The 22,130-nt window shown below is 40.8% G+C and overlaps 1 protein-coding gene across 1 annotated transcript in view; it reads right to left on the bottom strand.

Moving 5' to 3' along the window:
• Positions 1 to 15,793: 15,793 nt before the first annotated feature.
• Positions 15,794 to 22,130, bottom strand: part of WDR12 (WD repeat domain 12) — a 31,636-nt gene continuing 25,299 nt past the window's right edge. The window contains exons 13-14 of the mRNA XM_032226257.1: positions 16,659 to 16,738; positions 15,794 to 16,373 (exon numbers count right to left, since the gene is read on the bottom strand). Coding sequence (XP_032082148.1) covers positions 16,661 to 16,738 — 78 coding nt within the window. The 3' untranslated portion in view covers positions 15,794 to 16,373; positions 16,659 to 16,660. The remainder of the gene's footprint in view (positions 16,374 to 16,658; positions 16,739 to 22,130) is intronic.

Raw genomic sequence — 22,130 nt, 5'->3', positions numbered from 1 at the left:
GATATCTGGACTTGCATGCAAGATCACGTATGTTGCTTTTGTGATTCTGCATTCTGCTGTAGTCCATTCCTAAAGCAAGTGAGGAGCGTTATGTGCTTTTATGGTACATGAATGTACCAGAATAAAGCTGCTCTTCAACTTTTTCCTGAACATAATGGAGGTTTGTGAGAGTGGAGATGATGTTATATGCCTAGGTCTGTTTTTTCTCCACCGGTCCAAGCAAATGCATAAAGGGGCTGGACAGACAACACTATTCTGCTGGAAGTCTTTTTATTGGATTGCTGTTGTATTTTGGTCCTATATTGTATTGCTTTATCTTTATTTCTGTTATATTCTGTATTCAGATATTTTAGCAGAGCAAAATAGTCTTACACCCATTCTACAGTCTTAAATTTGTGGGTCATCTAGATTTACTGTATGAAACATAAGGGGAGAGCTAAGTATTTCTTACTTGACTTAATAGTATTTTAATTTTAGTTTAAAGCAGATGTAGGTTGTGTGAGAGAACAATATCTTGCAAAAAAAAAAGCATTGCTTAAACAATATGAAGCCCCTTTTACTGCTAGACACATTTGTGCATTCTCAAAATGTTTAATGCTCCAGCTTTATCAAATGAGAGTTGGATTATATTTGTGCAAAAGGATATCTCCCCTTTATCTAAATCCACTCCTGTTGTTTCATGTTAAGGAACAGCTTAGATTTGACAGACTGTGTCAAATCCTTCAGAGGATTTGTGGAAATATTAAAAGGGCCAAATTACAATTAGGAATAATGAAAAAGAGTGAGTCTTTGAACCACAACACTTTGTTTTCATGGATCGTTGTAAGATGTGTTCAACTTGAATATATTGAAATCTTTTAGAGATGATTTTCACTGTCCTCATTGATGCCAGAACAAATGTTAGTAGTAAATGATGACTCTCAAGACATTTGAGGCTGGCCTTCAAATGCACATTTAAAAAACTGACACTTCAACTTTTATTAAGATAACAGCATTTATTTAGCCCCTGTGATATTGTAATAATTTGAGGATTTGTATATTAAACCAGCAAGGGCTTAATTAAAACATTTCTACCTTTATGCAGTGAGAGGACTCAGTTGATTTGCAGCCACAAGATGTTAACTCATAGCAAGCATAGTTATCATTTAGAATGGCAGTTTTTATGTTTCTTCAAACCTCGTATTATCTTTCTGTGTGGTAAGTTACTCTTCTTTGGTATGTGAGCATTTAAGCTAATGATTTCAAGAGAGGTAGGAATGATAAAAGTTCAAGGAAATTGTAAAAACAAGGCAGAGAACTTGGACTCTTTTCCACAGTCAGAGGCATTGTACTTCCAAGTCACATGGAGAGCTTGAAGCATTCTTATCTCTTCCAAATAAATGCAGCTGAAGAACTTGCAAGATTGTTGAGAAGCATTTTCTAGGAGTTGGTTTGAGAAAGAAGATAATTTCTTTGCCATTGATGATTCATGGTTAAGAGTTCACGAGGGCTATATATTTGAAAAAACGTGAAAGGATAATTCCTCTTATTCCTAAAAGCAGTTATCAAAGTGGAACTGGGTATTCTTCATGTACCTTTGCCCCTTGTTCTCTTTTGTCCTAGAGCTACCAATATTTCCTACTTTCGTTAAAAGGTGGGGGGATACATCTTATTTTCACCCAACTTGTAGAGAAGCAACAGCATTGAGATAAGGGGAGAAGAAAAACTAGGAAAATGAAAGACAGCAAAACAGATTACCCAACGTAAGGATGGGTATCTGATGGCAAAATGAGATTCAGGGAACAATCCATAAAGAAAGATGGACTTCTCTTTATCCTTGTGCCTCTTTGCAAGTTTAAATTAGCTAAAATATACATACTACATGAATTGCAAGTTTTTGGAGCTGAAAATCCAGAAAAAGGAGACAGAAAAATAATGGCCTATTTAATATTATTGCACACTTAAAGGTTGACTGCTGACATGCAAATTGAACAGAAGTGGTCATGTGGCAAGGATTCCTGAAATCTCTCAAAAACAGAATTAATTATTGTGTCCTGTATTTGGAAATAGAAATTAAAACAAAGTAATGTTATATGAAGATATTAAAAATCCAATGTCTTCAACTGATTTGCAATCATGTCCAGTGTAGCTTATGCTTAATGCAGGGGTATGAAAACTGGCGACCCATCGACTGGTTGCGTCGCGCAGACCATTCCCACCCCAGCTCCGTGAAGGGAAAAACCATTGCGCTATGTCATGTGACGGTAACGTGACATGGCGAGTTTGACACCCGTGGCTTAATTCTTACAACATAAGAGGCTGCTTTTTTTTTTACTTCAATTTGCACCAGTGTTACTTATTCATAACTCATTAGAAAAAAAAGCATTCTTTCTGATGAAATTGTTATCTGCTTGTATAAGCTATTGGTGACCTAAAAGCGGGCCCTTTAGAGAAGTTTGGTGATTGACTTCCATGTGAATGTAGCCGCACCACAACAAGTTTGAAGATTTTTTATGTTTATAGTATGTGCTTCAGCATAAAACTGTATTCAAGACTACAGTTGTAGTTAATTGAGGTCATACATAGAATATAAAAAATATATCAAAAAGGTCAAAATTTCCCTCTGACTTTCTCTCTCTCTCACACACCCACACAAATTGCTAATTTTCAAAGATGAGTTAGTGAACATGAGTGTTTTTATGATTTCTGGTTTCCTCGTTTTGTTTAGCTATGGATATGTTCAAATGCCAATAAAATGTTTATGAAGTTGTATCTTTCCACACACTCTAGTTCTGCCTAGATATTGTATAAGTCAGTGTTTCTCAACCTTGGCAACTTGAAGATGTCCAGACTTCAACTCCCAGAATTCCCCAGACAGCATTCGCTGTCTGGGGAATTCTGGGAGTTGAAGTCCGGACATCTTCAAGTTGCCAAGGTTGAGAAACACTGGTATAAGTAACCTCCTTACAGCAGTTCACTGCCAGTGGTATGTATGGGGGGGTTATTTCCCTTCCAGGTTTATCTTCCCTTGCTAGAGCCAGTACTAGGGATCTAAAGGTGTTACAGCTACGGGCTATAATTGCAAAGGCCAATGATGTTTGAATATGTACGATTTTTTTTTAAAGTTTTCTCCTCAGTGCACACTGGTGTGTTTGGGCATTTGTTTTTCTATTGTTTTTATTTTAATGATTGATGTACAATATGTCAACAAGAAATTTTATTGAATTTTTTTACAAAAAAAAAATGTTTTCCTCACCTTTATGGAACTTGTACACTTTCAATAAATACTTCAACAAAATCACGTAAAGCTTCTGGGTTTTTTCCCCCTCTGCTTGGTTTATAACATAACACACAACATCAATCTGATTTTAAAATTGCCTTATCCCCACAGAAACACTGGTATAAAATTGTTTGTTTTAAAAACCAGTTAATTAAGGTAATATTTAAAGATTTTTAAAAAGTTATTTGCATTGTAGAACTTCATATGATTTGTCATGGGTATTGTCCTTCAGTGAGTTGAATTCATGCTCTCGGTGATGAAAACCCTGAACAGCCTTCTCTGAAATGAATCCAGATTTGCTTGCTTTAAAGATGAAATATGAAGAAGGCAGAATGTATATATGCTAGCTACATATTACTAAAACATTCCTGTCTGTCTGTAACCATCAGTTGGGCAAAACTTTGCATCACATGGCAACATATTTGAATCAACATACCTCTAATGTACTACCTTAAAGAAGCTGTCCAAAATCCAGGATCCATTAATCCTATGAGATTGGAATTTGGCAAAGTTGTGGCCTCTTCAGCACTTCGCTTGCTGGCTTCCCTACAAGGAAAATCAATGGGCAAGCCAGCAGGAATACAGAAGTTCTGCTTTTTCCCCCCCCCTGCCTATGGTCAATCTGTTTCTCTTTTTAGGTAAGGAAGTACAGGTGAAACTCGAAAAATTAGAATAAAACCCCAAATCCACAATCTCAGAAAATTAGAATATTACATGCAATCAATAAAACAAGGATTATTCATAGAACAATATTGGACCTCTGAAAAGTATAAGCATGCATATGTACTCAGTGCTTGGTTTGGGCCCCTTTTGCAGCAATTACTGCCTCAATGAGGCGTGGCATGGAAGCTATCAGCCTGTGGCACTGCTGAGGTGTTATGAAAGACCAGGATGCTTCAATAGTGGCCTTCAGCTCTTCTGCATTGTTTGGTCTCGTGTCTCTCATCTTTCTCTTGGCAATGCCCCATTGATTCTCTATGGGCTTCAGGTCAGAGTTTGCTGGCCAATCAAGCACAGTAATCCCACGGTCATTGAACCAGGTTTTGGTGCTTTTGGCAGTGTGGGCAGGTGCCACGTCCTGCTGGAAAATGAAGTCAGCATCCCCATAAAGCTTGTCTGCAGAAGGAAGCATGAAGTGTTCCAAAATCTCCCTGTAGATGGCTGCATTGACCCTGGACTTAATGAAGCACAGTGGACCAACACCAGCAGATGACATGGCTCCCCAAATCAACACAGACTGTGGACACTTCACACTGGACTTCAAGCATCTTGCAGTGTGTGCCTCTCCATTCTTCCTACATACTCTTGGTTTCCAAATGAGATGCAAAAGTTGCTCTCATCAGAAAAGAGGACTTTGGACCACTGAGCAACAGACCAGGTCTGTTTTTCTTTAGCCCAGGTAAGACGCTTCTGACGTTTGTTGTTCAGGAGCGGCTTGACAAGAGGAATATGACATTTGAAGCCCATGTCCAGGATCCGTCTGTGTGTGGTGGCTCTTGATGCACTGACTCCAGCCCCAGTCCACTCCTTGTGAAAGTCCCCAACACTTTTGAATGGCCTTTTCCTGACAATCCTCTCCAGGCTGCGGTCATCCCTGCTGCTTGTGCACCTTTTTCTTCCACACTTTTCCCTTCCACATAACTTTCTATTAATGTGCTTTGATACAGAACTTTGAGAACATCCAACTTCTTTTGCAATTACCTTTTGAGGCTTTCCCTCCTTATGAAGGGTGTCAATGATGGTTTTCTGCACAACTGTCAGGTCAGCAGTCTTTCCCATGACTGTGATTCCTACTGAACCAGACTGAGAGACCGTTTAAAGGTTCAGGAACCCTTTGCAGGTGTTATGGCTTAATTAACTGATTAGAGTGCGACACTTTGAACCTTTTCACAATATTCTAATTTTCTGAGATTGTGGATTTGGGGTTTTCATGAGCTGTAAGCTATAATCATCACAATTACGACAAATCATGGCTTGAAATTAGTGGACCAGAGGAATGATGTCGATATAGTTTACTTGGACTTCAGTAAGGCATTTAATAAAGTAGGCAATAACCTACTACTAGATAAAGTAGAAAAATGTGGGTTAGACAGCATCACTACCAGATGGATTCATAACTGGCTGATCAACCACACTCAACGTGTAGTCCTCAATGGAACTGCATCTACATGGAGGGAAGTATGCAGTGGAGTACCCCAAGGCTCTGTTTTAGGCCCAGTACTCTTTTGTTACTCTTTAATGTATTTCTGAAATGGAACTGAAAGAACTACTGAGGCTTCAAATACTGTTGTGCCTAACATTCTCTACTTCATCTTTTAAAAATCCCTTTAAAGGGAAAACTTGAAAAGTCATCTCTGAAGTATCTGCATTGGCTTGCATTATCTACAATGCATTCAGAAAGTAGCAATAGCAATAGCAGTTCGACTTATATACCGCTTCATAGGGCTTTCAGCCCTCTCTAAGCGGTTTACAAGAATCAGCATATCGCCCCCACAGTCTGGGTCCTCATTTCACCCACCTCGGAAGGATGGAAGGCTGAGTCAACCTTGAGCCGGTGAGATTTGAATTGCTGAACTGCAGATAACAGTCAGCTGAAGTGGCCTGCAGTGCTGCACCCTAACCACTGCGCCACCTCAGACCCACCTTCACTTTTGCCAATTTTGTTATGCTGAGTGTAGATTATAGTATCTGAGCATGTCTCTCAGACTCTGTAATTACTAAATCGATTAAAAAAAAAAAAGGCTCCAGACCAATGTTTTATTTGGATAAGGAACAAGCTCAACTGTTGGTTTTTCATATATACTGTATATATATATATGTGTGTACATTATTTGACTTATTTACTATGTCAGTCATTTGGTGAAACAAGTAGATTAACTCAAAATTCCAAATATGTGGAAGAACCCAAAAGGTTTTTTTTCCCCGAGATGGCGCAGTGGTTAGGATGCAGTACTGCAGGGTTCCACCACAAAACCGCGAAGCCCTTATCCGCGCCGACATAAGTGCGGAGGCAAATCCGCGCCATCCGAAGCGCTAAGAAAAACACGGCCCTACTGTGATAACATAACCGCAGAGGGCAAATCCGTGCCTACCGAAGCACCCTAACCCTAACCCTAACCCTAAAGCAAACCCCTAAACCTAATCCTAACCCTTACCTTAATTTAAATCGGCTTTCTGCCGCCGCGCTGTTTTAAAGCGCCCTTCTGTCGCCGTGCTGTTGTCGCCACGGTGATGACGTCGCGGCTTTAGCGACGCGGCTTTAGCGATGCAGTTTAATCACCGCTATTTTGACGAGCGTGGTTTTGTCGTGCCACGGTACTGCAGGCCACTTCAGCTGACTGTTATCTGCAGTTCAGCGGTTCTAATTTCACCGGCTCAAGGTTGACTCAGCCTCCCATCCTTCCGAGGTGGGTGAAATGAGGATCCGGATTGTTGGGGGCGATATGCTGACTCTGTAAACTGCTTAGAGAGGGCTGAAAGCCCTATGAAGCGGTATATAAGTCTAACTGCTATTGCTATTCCTCTGAAAAGAAATACGAACATCTCAGAATTGAGTTTCCAGAGTTTTTCCTCAAACATATTGACTGCAGAAAAAAAGGGCATGTTTACCCTGTGAATACATGTGTGGGCATGCAAGTGAGGAGGAAGAAGCTCAAAAAGAGAAATGCAGAGTATGCCAAAACAACTTTACCCCCAAAATTTGCTATCTTCAAAAAACAAACAAACAAAAAAAACCTTGTAGTGTTTGTTTAAATAACATTTTTATGTACATCTTCCTAGGTAGAAATAGCTTTATTAAATTACAAAACAACATTCCTTGATCAATTGATCTACTAAAACTCAAGATGATTAATGTGCTAGTAATTTGTTAAAGTAGTTGATAACTGATTCTGGATTGATTCTTAAGGGAGGTTTTTGCATGACAAGATGTGTTGAGCTAAAAAATTAATTAACATGCAAGTACCACAATTTTTCTTCCACAACACATCCCAATTTGGTGCTGCATTTTAATCAAGCTTTGTGGTGATTTGTGTTGTCTGAACGTGAAGCAGCTGCAGTTTGAATTTTCCAGAAACTGGGAATGCATCCAAGATTTCTTTGAATGTGAAGAAACCGTTTTTTGGAAAACGAGTATGTCAGCCATTTCACGCTGGGATGTTCACGTTTACTTAATGAGCTGTGTGCAGTAGGGCGGGATCCAGAAATGTTATCTGGTGGCTGGAACTGATTTTCTGACTGTTGAAATCTTGTGGTTAGCTATGTTCTCTGCTGCTTCCTTGGTCAGAATACTGGAGAAAGATTGTTTTGGCTATAGGCATATTTGCCTAAAAAAACGTACAGCACATCTTCAACTTAGGAGCACAATTGGGACAGGAATTTCTGTCATAAATCATTGTAGTCATAAATCGAGTCAGAACAGATTTTACAGTTTTTGTGGTCGTCATTAAACAAATCACCACAGTCGTTAAATGAATCCAGCTCCCCAATGGGCATTTTTCTTTTGGCCAGAAATTGGCTTTAAAAGTGGCAAATTGACCAGGATGTTGCAACTGGTTGTAAATGCAAACTGGTTGCCAACCGTGACCCGTCAAAACCGCGCTCGACTAAACCGCGCCCGATTAAACCGCGTCGCTGACGCCATCAACAGGGCGACAACAGCCAGCACGGAGAAAGAAGAGCGCTTTAAATAGCGCTTTGAAAGCAAGCCGATTCAACTTAAGGTAAGGGTTAGGGTTAGGTTAAGGGTTAGGGTTAGGTTAAGGGTTAGGATTAGGTTTAGGGTTAGGTTAAGGGTTAGGGTTAGGTTAAGGGTTAGGATTAGGTTTAGGGTTAGGTTAAGGGTTAGGTTTAGTGTTAGGTTAAGGGTTAGGTTTAGGATTAGGTTTAGGGGGGTTAGGTTTAGGTTTAAGGGTTAATTTTAGGTTTAGGGTTTACAGCGTGCTTCTGTCTCCGCGCTGTTGTCGCCCTGTTGATGACGTCAGCGACGCGGTTTAGTCGTGCGCGGTTTTGTGGTGGAACCGTTGCCAACCATTCCAATTGCAATCGTGACAGCTGTGGGTGGTGCAATGATCATAAATATGAGAACTGATTGTAAGTTGTTTTTTCCAAGGCCTTTGCAACTTTGACCATCATTAAATGAATGATCATACAGTAAGTAAAAGGCTACTTGAGGGCAGGGGTGGACTGCTGGGGTTTTCAGGGGTTCGGGAGGGTTCACCGACAAAAGGGCGACCGACAAAAGGGCGACCGACTAAACCGCAGTGACAAAACGGCAAGTTCTAAAGCGCGGCGATGAATAAGCGCTGAAGCGCGTCGACAACAGTGCGCCGACAGAAGCGCACTGTAAACCTAAACCTAACCCTAACCCTAACCCTAACCCTTACCTTAACTTAAATCGTGCTTCTGTTGGCGCGCTGTTGTCGGCGCGTTGATGACGTCGTGTTGATGACGTCATTGTTTTGCACAGCGGTTTTGTCGGCGCACTTTTGTCGTGCATTTGCCGGGTTACGGTTCAGGAGAACCTCTAGCTAAGGTTCTTAGCAGTTCAGAGAACCCCCAAATCCCACTCCTGGCTGGCCCCATCCCCCACCCTTCCCAGGAGTCCCCACACAGCCCATTTTGGATGCAGCTAAGTGCATGGCGTGCACGGACACTCGGGGAGGGTGAAAAACGGGCCTACCGGCAGTTCAGGAAACTCAGAAATAGGCCTGTTTCCGCAGGATCTCTTCTCCATTTATTGATTTTTTAAAATTTTAATCTGGCATTGGGGGATTTCTTCAGGAGGAAAAAAAAGCACAAAACCCAAACTATTCCAATTGAACAGCTTTCCTGCAGCCCCCTGCATATGATGAATCTTCTGAGAAAGACGGTGAAAATATTCATAAATGTGTCTTAATTGTTGCCTACTGCTTTGGTGACTCAGGCAGTACTCGGCATAATTCTATGGTGGTGGTTGTTTTCTGTAAAATAATATGATGACTAGGCATGTTCCTCCCTTCCTCCTGAAGGAAGGGAGAAGTCTCTGCTTCCTGCTTTTAAGCTCTCTATCAAGATCATTAAAATTTGGAAATAGTGGCGGTTGGCTCTTGTGGTACGCCCTTAAGCTAGTGATCGAAGAAATCATACTGTATCCCAATTGCTGAAATTTCCATACAGCTTTTTGTGGTGCGTGCAAGATTGCCGTCTAAGAAACAATGTGGATATACAATGGAATGTAGTTCTCTCTATGTATTATACTTCTAACTAATGGTGATGAAAAAATTATGAGAGAAAGTAAACCCTTACTTAAGAGCCATGACTAGGATTAGGCAGTCCCAGAACCACCACTGTCTACATACCACTCAAAAGAAGATAGATGCTGCCTATTATTTATTAAGGGTTTCTGCTAGGAACATGTGATCATTGCAATCAGTGATGCTGCCAGCAATGCCTCTGATTAGTTGCCACTGGAAATAGTTCCTGGAAAACACAGTGTCACAGTGTATGTAAATTATGGTGTTTTTTTCCCCTCCAGCCTGAACCACTACTAATCATCACTATTTCAGGGAGTGAAAGCATGAGCCATTAACTGAGAAAAAAGGATTGCCGTCCATGAACTATATTATGTGTTTGTGCATGCATGCATGTGTATAAATGTATATCTGTATCCAAACAGAAATGAGGCTAATGCTAGTTTACTAATTTATTTACCAGCTGCAAGTAAGAGATTTATTATAATGCCAGCATGGCTTAAGAGAAGCAAAGGCTTAATACTTAAGTAGTCATCTGTAAGAACATTCCTATTCCATGATTCTACAAATCCTTAGCAATCTTTCTTATATTTATATAAAAGGAATCCCGAAAACAAATCAGTACATCCCAGTTAAATATAAAACAACTTAATTAATAAATATGCATTTACATGTCTATTTATCTAAATTAGTTTTAGAAAAAAAAAAACCAGATTTTTTTTCCTTAGCTATATTTAAAGAAGAAAGCATAGCTCAAAATAAATAGTGTATATTCAATCAGCTGACATCAAAACAAATTATTTACTTAGCATACTGATCTTTTCCAATATTCTTTCAAAAGGAAATTGTTATCAAAAACTAAAAGTATTTAAAACTATTTTCCTGAAACATAAAATTGTTGAATGTGAATTACAGTTAATAGGTAAACCACAATAAAGGACCCGGATTGTTGTTGGGGGCAATATGCTGACTCTGTAAACCGCTTAGAGAGGGCTGAAAGCCCTATGAAGCGGTATATAAGTCTAACTGCTATTGCTTAGTGGAATATAATGGTTTCATTATTTTGCAGTAATTCTCCCTGAACTACTCAGTGAGACTTACATCTGAATAACCATGTCTATCATCTCACTTCAGGTTTTAAGATGAGGATCCTGCCATTAATGCGGGTTGTAAAACAGGGAAATGCATTTCGTTCGTCTTCTGGTTTAGATTGACTGACCCAATTCATTGCTTCCACATTTAATTTGTCCAAGCACCAGCTGCAAAGTTCTGTAGCAGAGCAGTTACCATTCTGTTCTATAGCTAGCACAGTTTCTGGTACAATTCCCTCTGCCAGGGTTAGCAAGTGATTGCCTAAGAACAATTTAATTACCTACCTTGAGAATTGTATTATCTGAATACCTCAGTAGAATTAGCAGTTAGCTTCTTTAAAAAGATCAAATAAATGAAGATTTTAATTGCTTAAATTTAGTACACTGCTTTCAAAATAATCCAAAATTACCAAACTATTTAATTTGGGGGGGGGGGGAAATACATTACTACAGCAAAATGCAGTGAATTATAGCCCTATTAAGGGAGCCATTGTGATGGAATGGTGAAGATGCTGGCATAGAAACCAGAAGATGGTGAATTCCAGGTTTCAGGAAATAATACTAATACTACTATTAATAATAACTACTACTACTAGTCAAAATGAATTTTGGACTTGAAAAATGTGCTATATTATCCACGCAGTGAGGAAAAAATGGAAAAAATAGAAGGAATAGAACTGGGAAATGGAAGTATAGTGAAAGCATTAGCAAAGGATGACAGTTACAAATATCTAGGCATATTGGAGGCAGATAACATCTTGAAAGTAAAGGTCAAAAAGTCAACACAAAAGGAATACATCAGGAGGGTCCGCAAAATATTAAAATCAAAGCTGAATGCTGGAAACATAATTAAAGCCATTAATACATTGGCAGTTCCAGCGATACACTACTCAGCTGGAATCATCAACTGGACTTTGGCTGAACTGGAAAACACAAAATTTTGAATATGTATCACACTTTACAAACACGAAGTGACATTGATAGGTTGTAACTGCCCCCCAAATAGGGTGCAGGGGGCTATTGCAAATCCATCAAACTGTAGAAGAAGAAAAATGAAGTTTGAATGATTATGTTAACCAAAGTACAGAAAAATTGCTACAGGCTGTGAAAACGGAGTACAGAAAAATTGCTACAGGCTGTGAAAACAGAGAACAGTATGAAAACAACAGAAGCAAAGGCAGAATATAGGAAAAAACAGCTGGATGACAGATTAAATAAATGGAAAACCAAAGTTTTGCATGGACAGCACTTGAAAAACATTGAAGGAAAATGTGATGACAACTTGACATAGGCATGGCTTAAAATGGGAACCATCAAGAAAGAAACAGAAGGTTTAATACTGGCTGCTCAAGAACAAGCACTACAAATTAATGCCATGAAAGCAAAGATACAAAAATCCACTGAAAATCCAAACTGCCGACTTTGCAACCACAAAGTTGAAACTGTTTCACATTTAGTATGTGAATGCAGCAAAATTGCACAAACTGATTACGAAGCTAGACACCACTGAGTTGCTAAATTAATCCACTGATCATTATGTAAGAAATGCGACTTACCTGTATCCAAAAAGTCATGGGAGCACAAAGTTGAAATAGTTACCGAAAATGAGAAGGTGAAGATCTTGTGGGACTTTCAAATACAGATGGATCGTCATTTGGAACACAACACACCAGATATCACGATTGTGGAGGGCCAAAATGTACAATTTATTGACACTGCGGTACCAGGAGATGCCAGAGTCGAAGAAAAAGAACTGGAAAAAATTATGAAATACTGCGACCTGGCCATCGAAACTACCCGATTATGGATAAAACATGTGACAGTGATACCCATTGTCATCGGGACACTTGGTACCATGTCCAAGAATTTTATAAGAGCTATAAGCTCTAATCCTGCCTTAGCTGTGAAATCAATTGGGTGACCTGGGCCAATCTCTTACTCTCAGCCTTAGGAAGAAAACAATGGTAAGACACTTCTGAAAAACTTTGCCAAGAAAACTGAAATTTCCATTTCCATTTATTAGACTTGTATGCCGCCCTATTCCCCGGAGGGACTCAGGGCGGCGAACAGACATATGGGAAAGGGGACAATACAAAAAACGAACAAAACAAGACAGGATACAGAGACAAATTAAAACTACACAAGAGTCAACAATTCGAGTGGGGCTGGGAACTCATCAGCCCCAAACCTGCCGGAACAGACAGGTCTTAACGGCTTTGCGGAAAGCCTAAAGGGTGGTGAGGGTCCGAATCTCCGTGGGGAGTTCGTTCCAAAGGGCCGGAGCAGCCACAGAAAAGGCACTCCCCAGGGGGATTATTAGCTCAGGCAGTCAACAGGAATTAGGACTAACTACGCAATTATTATTATTACATTCCTGACCCCTGGAGGTTTACTATATTGAAATTGTTACAAATTTCCGGAAGGCCGTGTGAGCAGGAACTCTTCTTGCCTGGGTGTTCTGCTTTCCATTTGCTACAGGAAATCATTAACACAGTGAGATGCACACACACTTAGAAGGAAAAAAAAGATGGTTTGTATTTTAGGGAGGAATTAAACCCCCAGCATAGCTTGCAAATTAAAGCATATGTACTGTAAATAAAAATATGTCAACCATATTAAGAGCAAAGAGAAGTCCTGGTAATAAAAGTCTGGGGAACATGCCTTTTTTCAGGGCTCTTGGAAATCAACAGTAAAAATGATGCCACCCAAGGGAATTTCACATGTAGCATTCCACATCACTCCACTTCTCCTATGTGATTCATGCTTAGCAAGTATTGAGCTACTATACTGTAAGTAGCCTCTGCTTTGCTGCTGCTTCGGCTGCCATTGTAACGGGGAGGGGGGGCATGGTATTTGGGAGGGGAATCATGATGTGCTGGAGGAAGATTCTAGACGCTGACCTGACCATCTTACTGCGCATGTGGAGGAAGGGAGTTTCCCGCCAAGGTTAACTGTCCGGCATTCCATCCTGGTGATGTGTTTTGAAGATATCTCCCACCTGACAGTTGGGTGCATTATAATTGGACTATGGACTGGGGTGCCAAGGGGAGGGGATTGGATTATACATGATATTCTTTGCTTTCGCGCCTAATTAACCAGATTCAGCTTAGCTTTGCTACTGTTCGTTTATAATTAGTAAAAGTAGACTTGATTTCAAACAAATGGAGTTGAGTGGTTTCTTTCCTGATTACTAAATGTAAGTCGCAGCTGACAGTAGGGAGATACCGTCTGTGGCCTGCTGGGATGAAATCAGCAGGCATTGCTTCAGGCTGATCATACATGCATCATCTGAATAAATAAGGCCACCAATTAATTAGTCAATATATTGTTAGTCAATAGTATTAACTGAATTACAGAAACAGCTTCAAGAATCAAACAAATTGTATTAGTCCAGGCGGATGAGATATTTGGGAATTGAAAAAGACAAAGAGCAAAGAAGGAAATGCAATTATGTCTTTCTTTTGTGACAGCAGAAAAGAATTTAAGATTTTACTTTGGCATGGCATGCTAGAATAACTGCAGTTAAAATTATTCTTCCTAAAATTCTTTTTCCCAAACATTTTCAGTTCCTTTGCTTATTTGATTCTGCACACGAGGGGGGGGGGAAATCTTCATTCTTGGAAGAATTACGTATTACAAATATGGCGCAGTGGTTAGGGTGCAGTACTGCAGGCCACTTCAGCTGACTGTGATCTGCAGTTCAGCGGTTCAAATCTCACCGGCTCAAGGTCGACTCAGCCTTCCATCCTTCAAATGACTGTAGCTCTTTTAATGCCATTGCAACTTTGAATAGTCAGTATATAAATGGCTGTACCTGTATTTATATCAGGCTGGGATGCCCAATCTGGACAGCAAAAACTTTTGAGAGTTAATATGTGATTAGGGTGCTGAACTATCATGAGGGAGATGGTGCTTCAAATCAATCCTTGGCCATGGAAAGTATAAGGTATTTACTGTATGACTTTGGCTGATCAACCCTCTCAGCTAAGTTTAATTACCAGTGTTTTTATTCTGGGGAAAAATAAGAGGGGTGGAGCACTCTGCACAAGCGGATTGGCTCCGCCCAGGGATTAAGCTCCTCCCACCATCCTCAAACTAATGGGGCCTGTGAGAGGACTAATTCTGTGCTGGAGCAATATTTACATTGTTTCATCAACTACCAACAAGATGATTGGGTGGAATTGTTGCCTCATGCTGAGGTGGCTTACAACAATTCCGTGCATAGCAGTACTGGCTTTACCCCTTTTTGTGTGGTGTACGGCCAAAATTTTGTGCCCATTCCTGAGGTTCCACGCGAACAGCCACAAGTGTCTTCACTGTTCGAATGGAGTGACCGCCTTCGAGAAGTCTGGCCTTTGACTCTCCGAGCTCTAGATGCTGCGCTCTTGAATGAAACATGATGAAAACTTACAAACAAATGTGATGAGCTCCCTGGTATCTTTTCTTACTGTTTATTTAATTTTCTTCTTTCCCCCACCCTCTACCCTACGCATTTCTTCCTCTTTCCCTCCCTTATCTTACCATTATTTTCACTTTTCTTTGTACTTCTGTATTTTATATTTTGATAAATTAATATTTTTAAAAAACCACTTTTTTTAAAGCAATGAGATCCACAGCCCCTCCCCTTTCTCCATGGCCCCAAAAGTGCAAGTTTTTTTTACAAATGCTGCTGGTTGCTAAAATAATTTTCTGTTGAAATGGAAAGCTTCTGCTGCCTCTAAAGGTGCACTTACACCGTTAAAGTTAAATTTTACACCGTTAAAGTATCATCACCCAAGGAATCCATGTGAAATGTTGCCCAGGACTTTAGAAAGGCCGACTGACACATCACAAAAACCCCTTCACAGCAACTGCTCTTGGGTGTCAAAGAAGAGGTACTTTGCTGAACATTACATAGGTAATCAAGGAACAGTCTTAAAAAATTCAAGACTTTATTCAGTTTTGACCGGAAGAGGAAAAGGCATTTATATAGTGCAAGCCGCTCTCAGAAGGAAATATGAGCAGAGGTACGTATGTATCGTCACATCCAACTTCTGCAGTGAATTCTCCAGTCCCTTAAGGACGACATTCAGAAAATGTCCATGAAGTCACAGGAAATTTTCAGATTGGTCCTCGGAGGACCATGTGCTTCCAGAGCCTGTTTCAAATTCAATCCATCAAAGAAGTCCTCAAATAGGTACAATAATATACTAGTGAAAACTTTGGGTCTATCAGTAGGAAATGTCTTAACTAAGAGCAAAACTGACCATGTCCTGAGTCCAGTTGCTCCTCATAGGTCAGCTGAAATGGAGCCTCCAAAGCTTCTCCCTCTCCCCCCCCCCCACGCCCCCCCAATAACCATAGATTTCAACTTATCATCACTTCTCAAAGGTAAATGTATTTATTTAATTAAAAATCCTTAAAAACGTACATTTTATAGAGTCCACCACTAGCCATCTGCGGTAAACAGATTTCCAATTTAAGGACATTTCTTCTCAAATGGTTTGGGAAGCCGAAAATGATAAATGAACTGAAACATTTAAATATAGTTGCACAAAATAAGGTTAACATAAATACGATACTGAAACCCAACATCATGTTTAAATGGTTAATATTTTTTTTTTGTAGAGTTCATATATGTACATTTTAAAAAAAGCTTTAAATACAAGGACAGCAATTTCAACCCTGACGAAAGGCGATGAATTTTGCTGTGTGCCACAAGAATACACGTTTGACTGGCTCCAGAACATCCTTTCTACAAATAGCAGGCCACTTTCTGTTCATATATGAGATGCAGATCCAGGAAAGTCCTCCCTAGAGGGGGAAGAAAATAAACGTTACCAATTCATCTTTGCTAACCTCTGGGTCACTTCCCACACTGTTCTGGAAAATCACTAGCGTCTAGTGGGAAAAAAAAGAAAGAATGGACAAACCACATCCTCTTTAAACAAAAGGCAGTGTTGAACTCACAAGGACTTTGGGATCTAACCCATGATTTTACTAGCTTTTAAACAACCCATTTTCTACATATGGGGTAGACAAGGTAGCTGTAGATTCCAGGAGAAGAGTTTTTGGTTTAACTGCCCTCCTCTTACTCACTTTCATGCTCCAACATCTGAAGTGGTTGATTGGTATCTGTAGCAATAGAGTTTGTTGTCTGCTCCACCACTCAGCAGCAACTGTTAACAGAGGGGGAGAGGATCAAATTATAATAAGACACTATTACAAACGAACACCCATGTGACACCTATCCTCCGCGAGCTGCACTGGCTTCCTGTTGGTCTCCGAACGCGATTCAAGGTGCTGGTTATTATCTTTAAAGCCCTACATGGCCTAGGACCCGGATATCTGCGAGACCATCTTCTGCCGCATAACTCCCAACGGCCGATAAGATCTCACAGGTTGGGCCTTCTCTGGGTGCCGTCAACCAGACAATGTCGGCTGGCTGGTCCCTGGGGGAGGGCCTTCTCTGTAGCCGCTCCGACCCTATGGAACGATCTACCCCCAGAGATCCGGACCCTACCCACTCTCATGGCCTTCCAAAAAGCCGTTAAAACCTGCCTATTCCGGCAGGCCTGGGGCTGTTGACCTCATTACTGAAGTCCAGCCCCAATCAGATTGGGTGCATGGTGATGTTTTAAATTGTCTTTTTTACATTTTTACTAATTACTTCTTTTGTTATGTAAGTCGCCCGGAGTCCTCCGGGATTGGGCGGCCTATAAATCCATTTAATAATAATAATAATAATAATAATAATAATAATAATAATAATAATACACGCATAATACACCAGACATCACACTGGTTGAGAAAAATAAGGTCACAATCATAGACATTGCAATACCAGGTGATAGCAGGGTAGCTGAGAAGGAACATGAAAAAATCGCAAAATACCAGGACTTAAAAATCGAAATTCAACGACTATGGCACAAACCAGCAGTGATAATTCCAGTGGTAATTGGCACACTGGGTGCTATTCCAAAAGCACTGGAATTACATTTAAAACAGTTAAAAATTGACAAAATCACCATCAGTCAAATGCAAAAAGCCGCACTGCTTGGATCTGCACACATATTACGAAAATACGTTACGACGTCCTAGGCCCCTGGGTGGGGCCCGACTAGTAACCAATGCCAAATCCGGCGAAACAACTGGCCGCTGTGATACAATTGTATAATAATAATAATAAAAATCACCATGACTTTTGTTTCTCAATAATTTCCAAATAGCGGGAAATATTCTCCTAACAACAGTATCCCCAATATGGAAGAAACATAGAAAAAATATTCTCATGTTTGATTATTATATCATCAGAGTAAGATCTTCAAAGCTATGAGAAGAAGAAAAAAAACCAGCAACATGATTCAAAACCTAGTGTATCTCTGCAAAGTTTCTACTCCTGTAGTTGAAAAGGAAGCATCTTCATATGCAATAATATTTATAATTGCGTAGTCATGCTCTGTTTCTTGCTCATGAAACTCCAGCTCAGTTTTGTATCGTGATGCAGACTAGATTAACCGTGCTTTAACAAAATGCACGGTTAACATAACACAGGAACCACTCAACTCCAAATTGACTCTGAGTGGGATACAATACAGAAAGTATTGTCCAGAAAGTACAATGCAATCATTGTAAAATAAATAAGAAAATAAAAAAAATAAAACAAGGACCAACAGTGAGTCTAGCTAACCACACCTCCACACAGAATAGCCAGGTGTTTAAGGCTTTCCAGATGTCATCAGAATAGCAACCACACAGACAGCAGGAGGAACCTCACTGCAGAGAAGGCACACTTCCTGATTCCCAGGAAATGACACTGTTTAATTGAAAGGCATCAGCGTGCCAACTCTTTTATATTGAACCAGCCAACCTGATACTGTGGGACACAGATAGGCTATGTGGGGCTTTAGAGGTCATAACCCAGCACCTTGGAGTGCAGTGGTTAGGGTGCAGTACTGCAGGCCACTTCAGCTGACTGTTATCTGCAGTTCAGCGGTTCTAATCTCAACGGCTCAAGGTTGACTCAGCCTCCCATCCTTCCGAGGTCGGTGAAATGAGGACCCAGACTGTGGGGGCGATATGCTGACTCTGTAAACCGCTTAGAGAGGGCTGAAATCCCTATGAAGCGGTATATAAGTCTAACTGCTATTGCTATTGCTTGGATCCAGAAGCATTCCAATAACCCGTGCATCTGGCAAAGCAGATATGTTCCAGGGGCATCCCAAAGCATGCCTACCACCATCCATACCGCTGCATTCTGGATCAGCTGGAGCGTCTAAGTATCTCTAAGGGCACCGTCATTGAAAGAGCACTGCAATCTAGAATCAAGCCATGATGGTTTATTTTAGCAAGTCGTTAAACCATCATACTTCACATGAGGAGTGACTGTTTAACAAAACTTGCTAAGTAAACCATCGTTGTTTGATTCCCAAATGTTAAATCATACACAGAAGGGCAGTTTTAGCAAGCAAATAAATAAATGCATACATGAGTAACAGTAATTGGCAGTATAGAGTGCCCACGTTCATATTATATTTAAGCAAAAATGAAACAAGTCACATGATGTTCTTTTAATCGGGACATTCTGAGTTAACCTTTGGTCTATCTAATTAATACCAGAGAGATGAGAATTCATGCAGAGTTGGGAGAAAAATAGCACGTCCTCTATAAAGTAAAAATAATGTTATCTAATTGTCCTATAAAACCCCTGACACTAACAAGGTTTAACTTATTTTGTTAAGAGTGGGTGGCGAAGGGGCTGAAACTGCTTGGGAATTTTGCAAAGGGATCTTTATACAAAATTAATTGAATCACAATGCAAAAAAACCCCCAAAACAAAACCTGGATGTAAGAATGAGAAGGAAGGTAATAAATAATTTGGATCTGTATTTCAACATTTCAACGCATTTCAGCGTTCCAGTTTACTATCTTTTGCTTCAGCCAGTTTTTATTAACATAGCTTCCCCTTGATTCAATTGTTTTGGTTTTGAAGAAAAATGATTTCTAAATATTTAGATGTCTAATAGCTGGGATGAGATTGAAGAGAAAGGACAGGGCCCTTGGGACCGCAAGCTCAACCGTTCATTTATCATATCCATGTCCCTCCTGGCATGTCAAGGCCGCTAGTGAGGTGACGTGTGATTGGATCCATGCAGCAGTATCACGCTCTGGGAGGGAAGGAGGGGCTCTGACTGCCTTGAAGGAAGCCCAGTGCACCTCCTGCTGAAAAAGCTGGATCCAACAGTGTGGAACATTTCTATCCTGTCTTCAATTGTCCTTTTAAAGAAGGGGCTGGGCTACAGCTCCATATGGCCCTTTTGGGAAAAACGATAATCCAGAGTTGGGATGGAGGGTTCACCAACAAAAGCGCGCACGACAAAAGCGCGCCGACAAAACTGCGGCGAGAAAAGAGCGACGTCAAAATCGCGCCCACAACAGCGCGCTGACAAAAGTGCGCCTTCAACAAACAACGCAAAAACAACGTAATAACCCTACCCCTAACTCTAACCCTAATCGCGCTTTTGTGGGGGTTCTAAAAATGGTTCTAAGTCTCTTCTTTCAATGCCATTGTAACTTTAAATGGTCACTAAATGAATTCGAGGACTACCTCTGCAGACTTTCATGTAATTTCAATCTTTCATAAAATTACTATTTTAAAAAAGGCTTTCATAGCGTAAGGAAAAGGTAAAGGTTCCGGTTTCAAAGCCGAAGAGCCAGCGCTGTCCAAAGACATCTCCGTGGTCATGTGGCTGGCATCTCTAAATGCCGAAGGCGCACAGAACGCTATTCCCTTCCCACCAAAGGTGATTCCTATTTTTCTACTTGCATTTTTACCTGCTTTCAAACTGCTAGGTTGGCAGAAGCTGGGACAAGTAACGGGAGCTCACTTTGTTACGCGGTGCTAGGGATTCGAACCGCTGAACTGCTAACCTTCTGATCAACAAGCTCAGCGTCTTAGCCACTGAGTCCCTGTTTCATAGCATAGGACTGTGATGCGAACCTATGGCATGCGTGCCACAGGTGACACGCAGAGCCATTTCTGAGGGCATGTGAGATGTTGCCCTGTCAGCTCCAGTGTGGATGTGTGTGCTGGTAAGCTGATTTTCAACTTTGATTTTTGGCCATTTTTCGTCCTCCGGAGGCTTCGGGGAAGTCCGTTCCTGAACTTCTGGTTTATGTGTTGTGCTGTTTTTATCCCTCCCAAGGCTTTAGGAGGTTTTCCTGTGCCCAATGCGCCTCCTGAAATTCCAGAGGCTTCAGTGAGGCTGGCGCGCATGCGCAGGGGGAGTTGTGTGTGCGTGTGTGGGGGAAGGGCATTGCATCATGGGTGTGGGCATGCACGCACGCAATCCCTCCCGCTCCCCCCCTTTTTGGCCCACCTCAACAAAAAGGTTAGCCATCAAAGGCATAGGACCTTGCTATTTGAGGAATTACCTATTTCTGAGCCATCCTGTACAATCCTATAAAGCAGGTGTGTCAAACTGACGGCCCGTGGGCCTGATGCGTCGCACGCAGGCTACGCCCCTCCCCAAAAAAATCCGCGCAGAGAAAAAACATTGCGAAATGTCACGACAGGGTGAGTTTGTCACCTGTGCTATAAAATAAGTATGTTCTTATCAGTGGTAGGTTTCAAAAAATTTTGGAACCTACTCTGTGGGTGTGGCTTCCTTTGTGGGAGTGGCTTGCCGGCCATGTGTTTTCTCTCTCTCTCTCTCTCTCTCTCTCTCCTTCCTTTTGTCTCTCTGTCCCTTTTTTTCTTTCATCTCTCTCTCTCACTCTTTTTCTTTCTTTTTTCTTTATTTATTACTTCCTTTCTTTCTCTTTCTCTCTCTCTCTCTCTGTGTCTGTCTGTGTGTCTGTCTCTCTCTCTCTCTCTGTGCAAACACAGTGTGCAAACACTGTCATATGATGGGACTCAGGAAGTTTGCCTTCTCTGTTATGGTAACTGCTTCTCATTTTTATAGAAGATTCCTGGGGTTTAGGTTATCTTAGCGCTTTGAGATAATCCTGGAGAATTTAAGGAGTTCTTTCATTCCAAAACAAAAAAAATTGTCTTTATTCTTCCTTGTTTGGAGGCATTCAGGAAAAAAAGGAATGCCTTAAGTTTCTTGAAGACTTCAATCCTCCAACCACCAACTCCTAACCGATTGCAGCGTCTGATCCAACCATCTGAGATATCACGTTACTTGACTATAAAAACAAGTAGAATCCTAGCCCGAAGAAAACTGACACTGCCCCTTTACTGCCTGGGCAATTTCCCCCTTTTACGGCATTTAGAGATATGTATGCATTCCTGTGAGATTCATGTTAATTGACATATGCAATATTAACTTCTGTACCTTTCAACATTAACAGTAATTTCAATCAATTTTAAGTGTTCCTTTTGTGAGTTTGGATAGTGGCTATAATACCTTCTTCCTGAGAAGTAAGAAGTACCCATTTCCATAATTAAAAGATTTTCAGTGCGCACATCTGATTCCTGCCTGTCTCACACCTGTTCTGTCACCTGTTTCTATACACACACACAGGTTTACATGTTCAGGTGAACAGAAGATATTGACAACAGTCCTG

This window comes from Thamnophis elegans, chromosome 1 (genome assembly GCF_009769535.1).
Source record: "Thamnophis elegans isolate rThaEle1 chromosome 1, rThaEle1.pri, whole genome shotgun sequence".
In the NCBI taxonomy this organism is placed as follows: Eukaryota; Metazoa; Chordata; class Lepidosauria; order Squamata; family Colubridae; genus Thamnophis; species Thamnophis elegans.
This window is presented reverse-complemented; position numbering and strand designations above follow the sequence as displayed.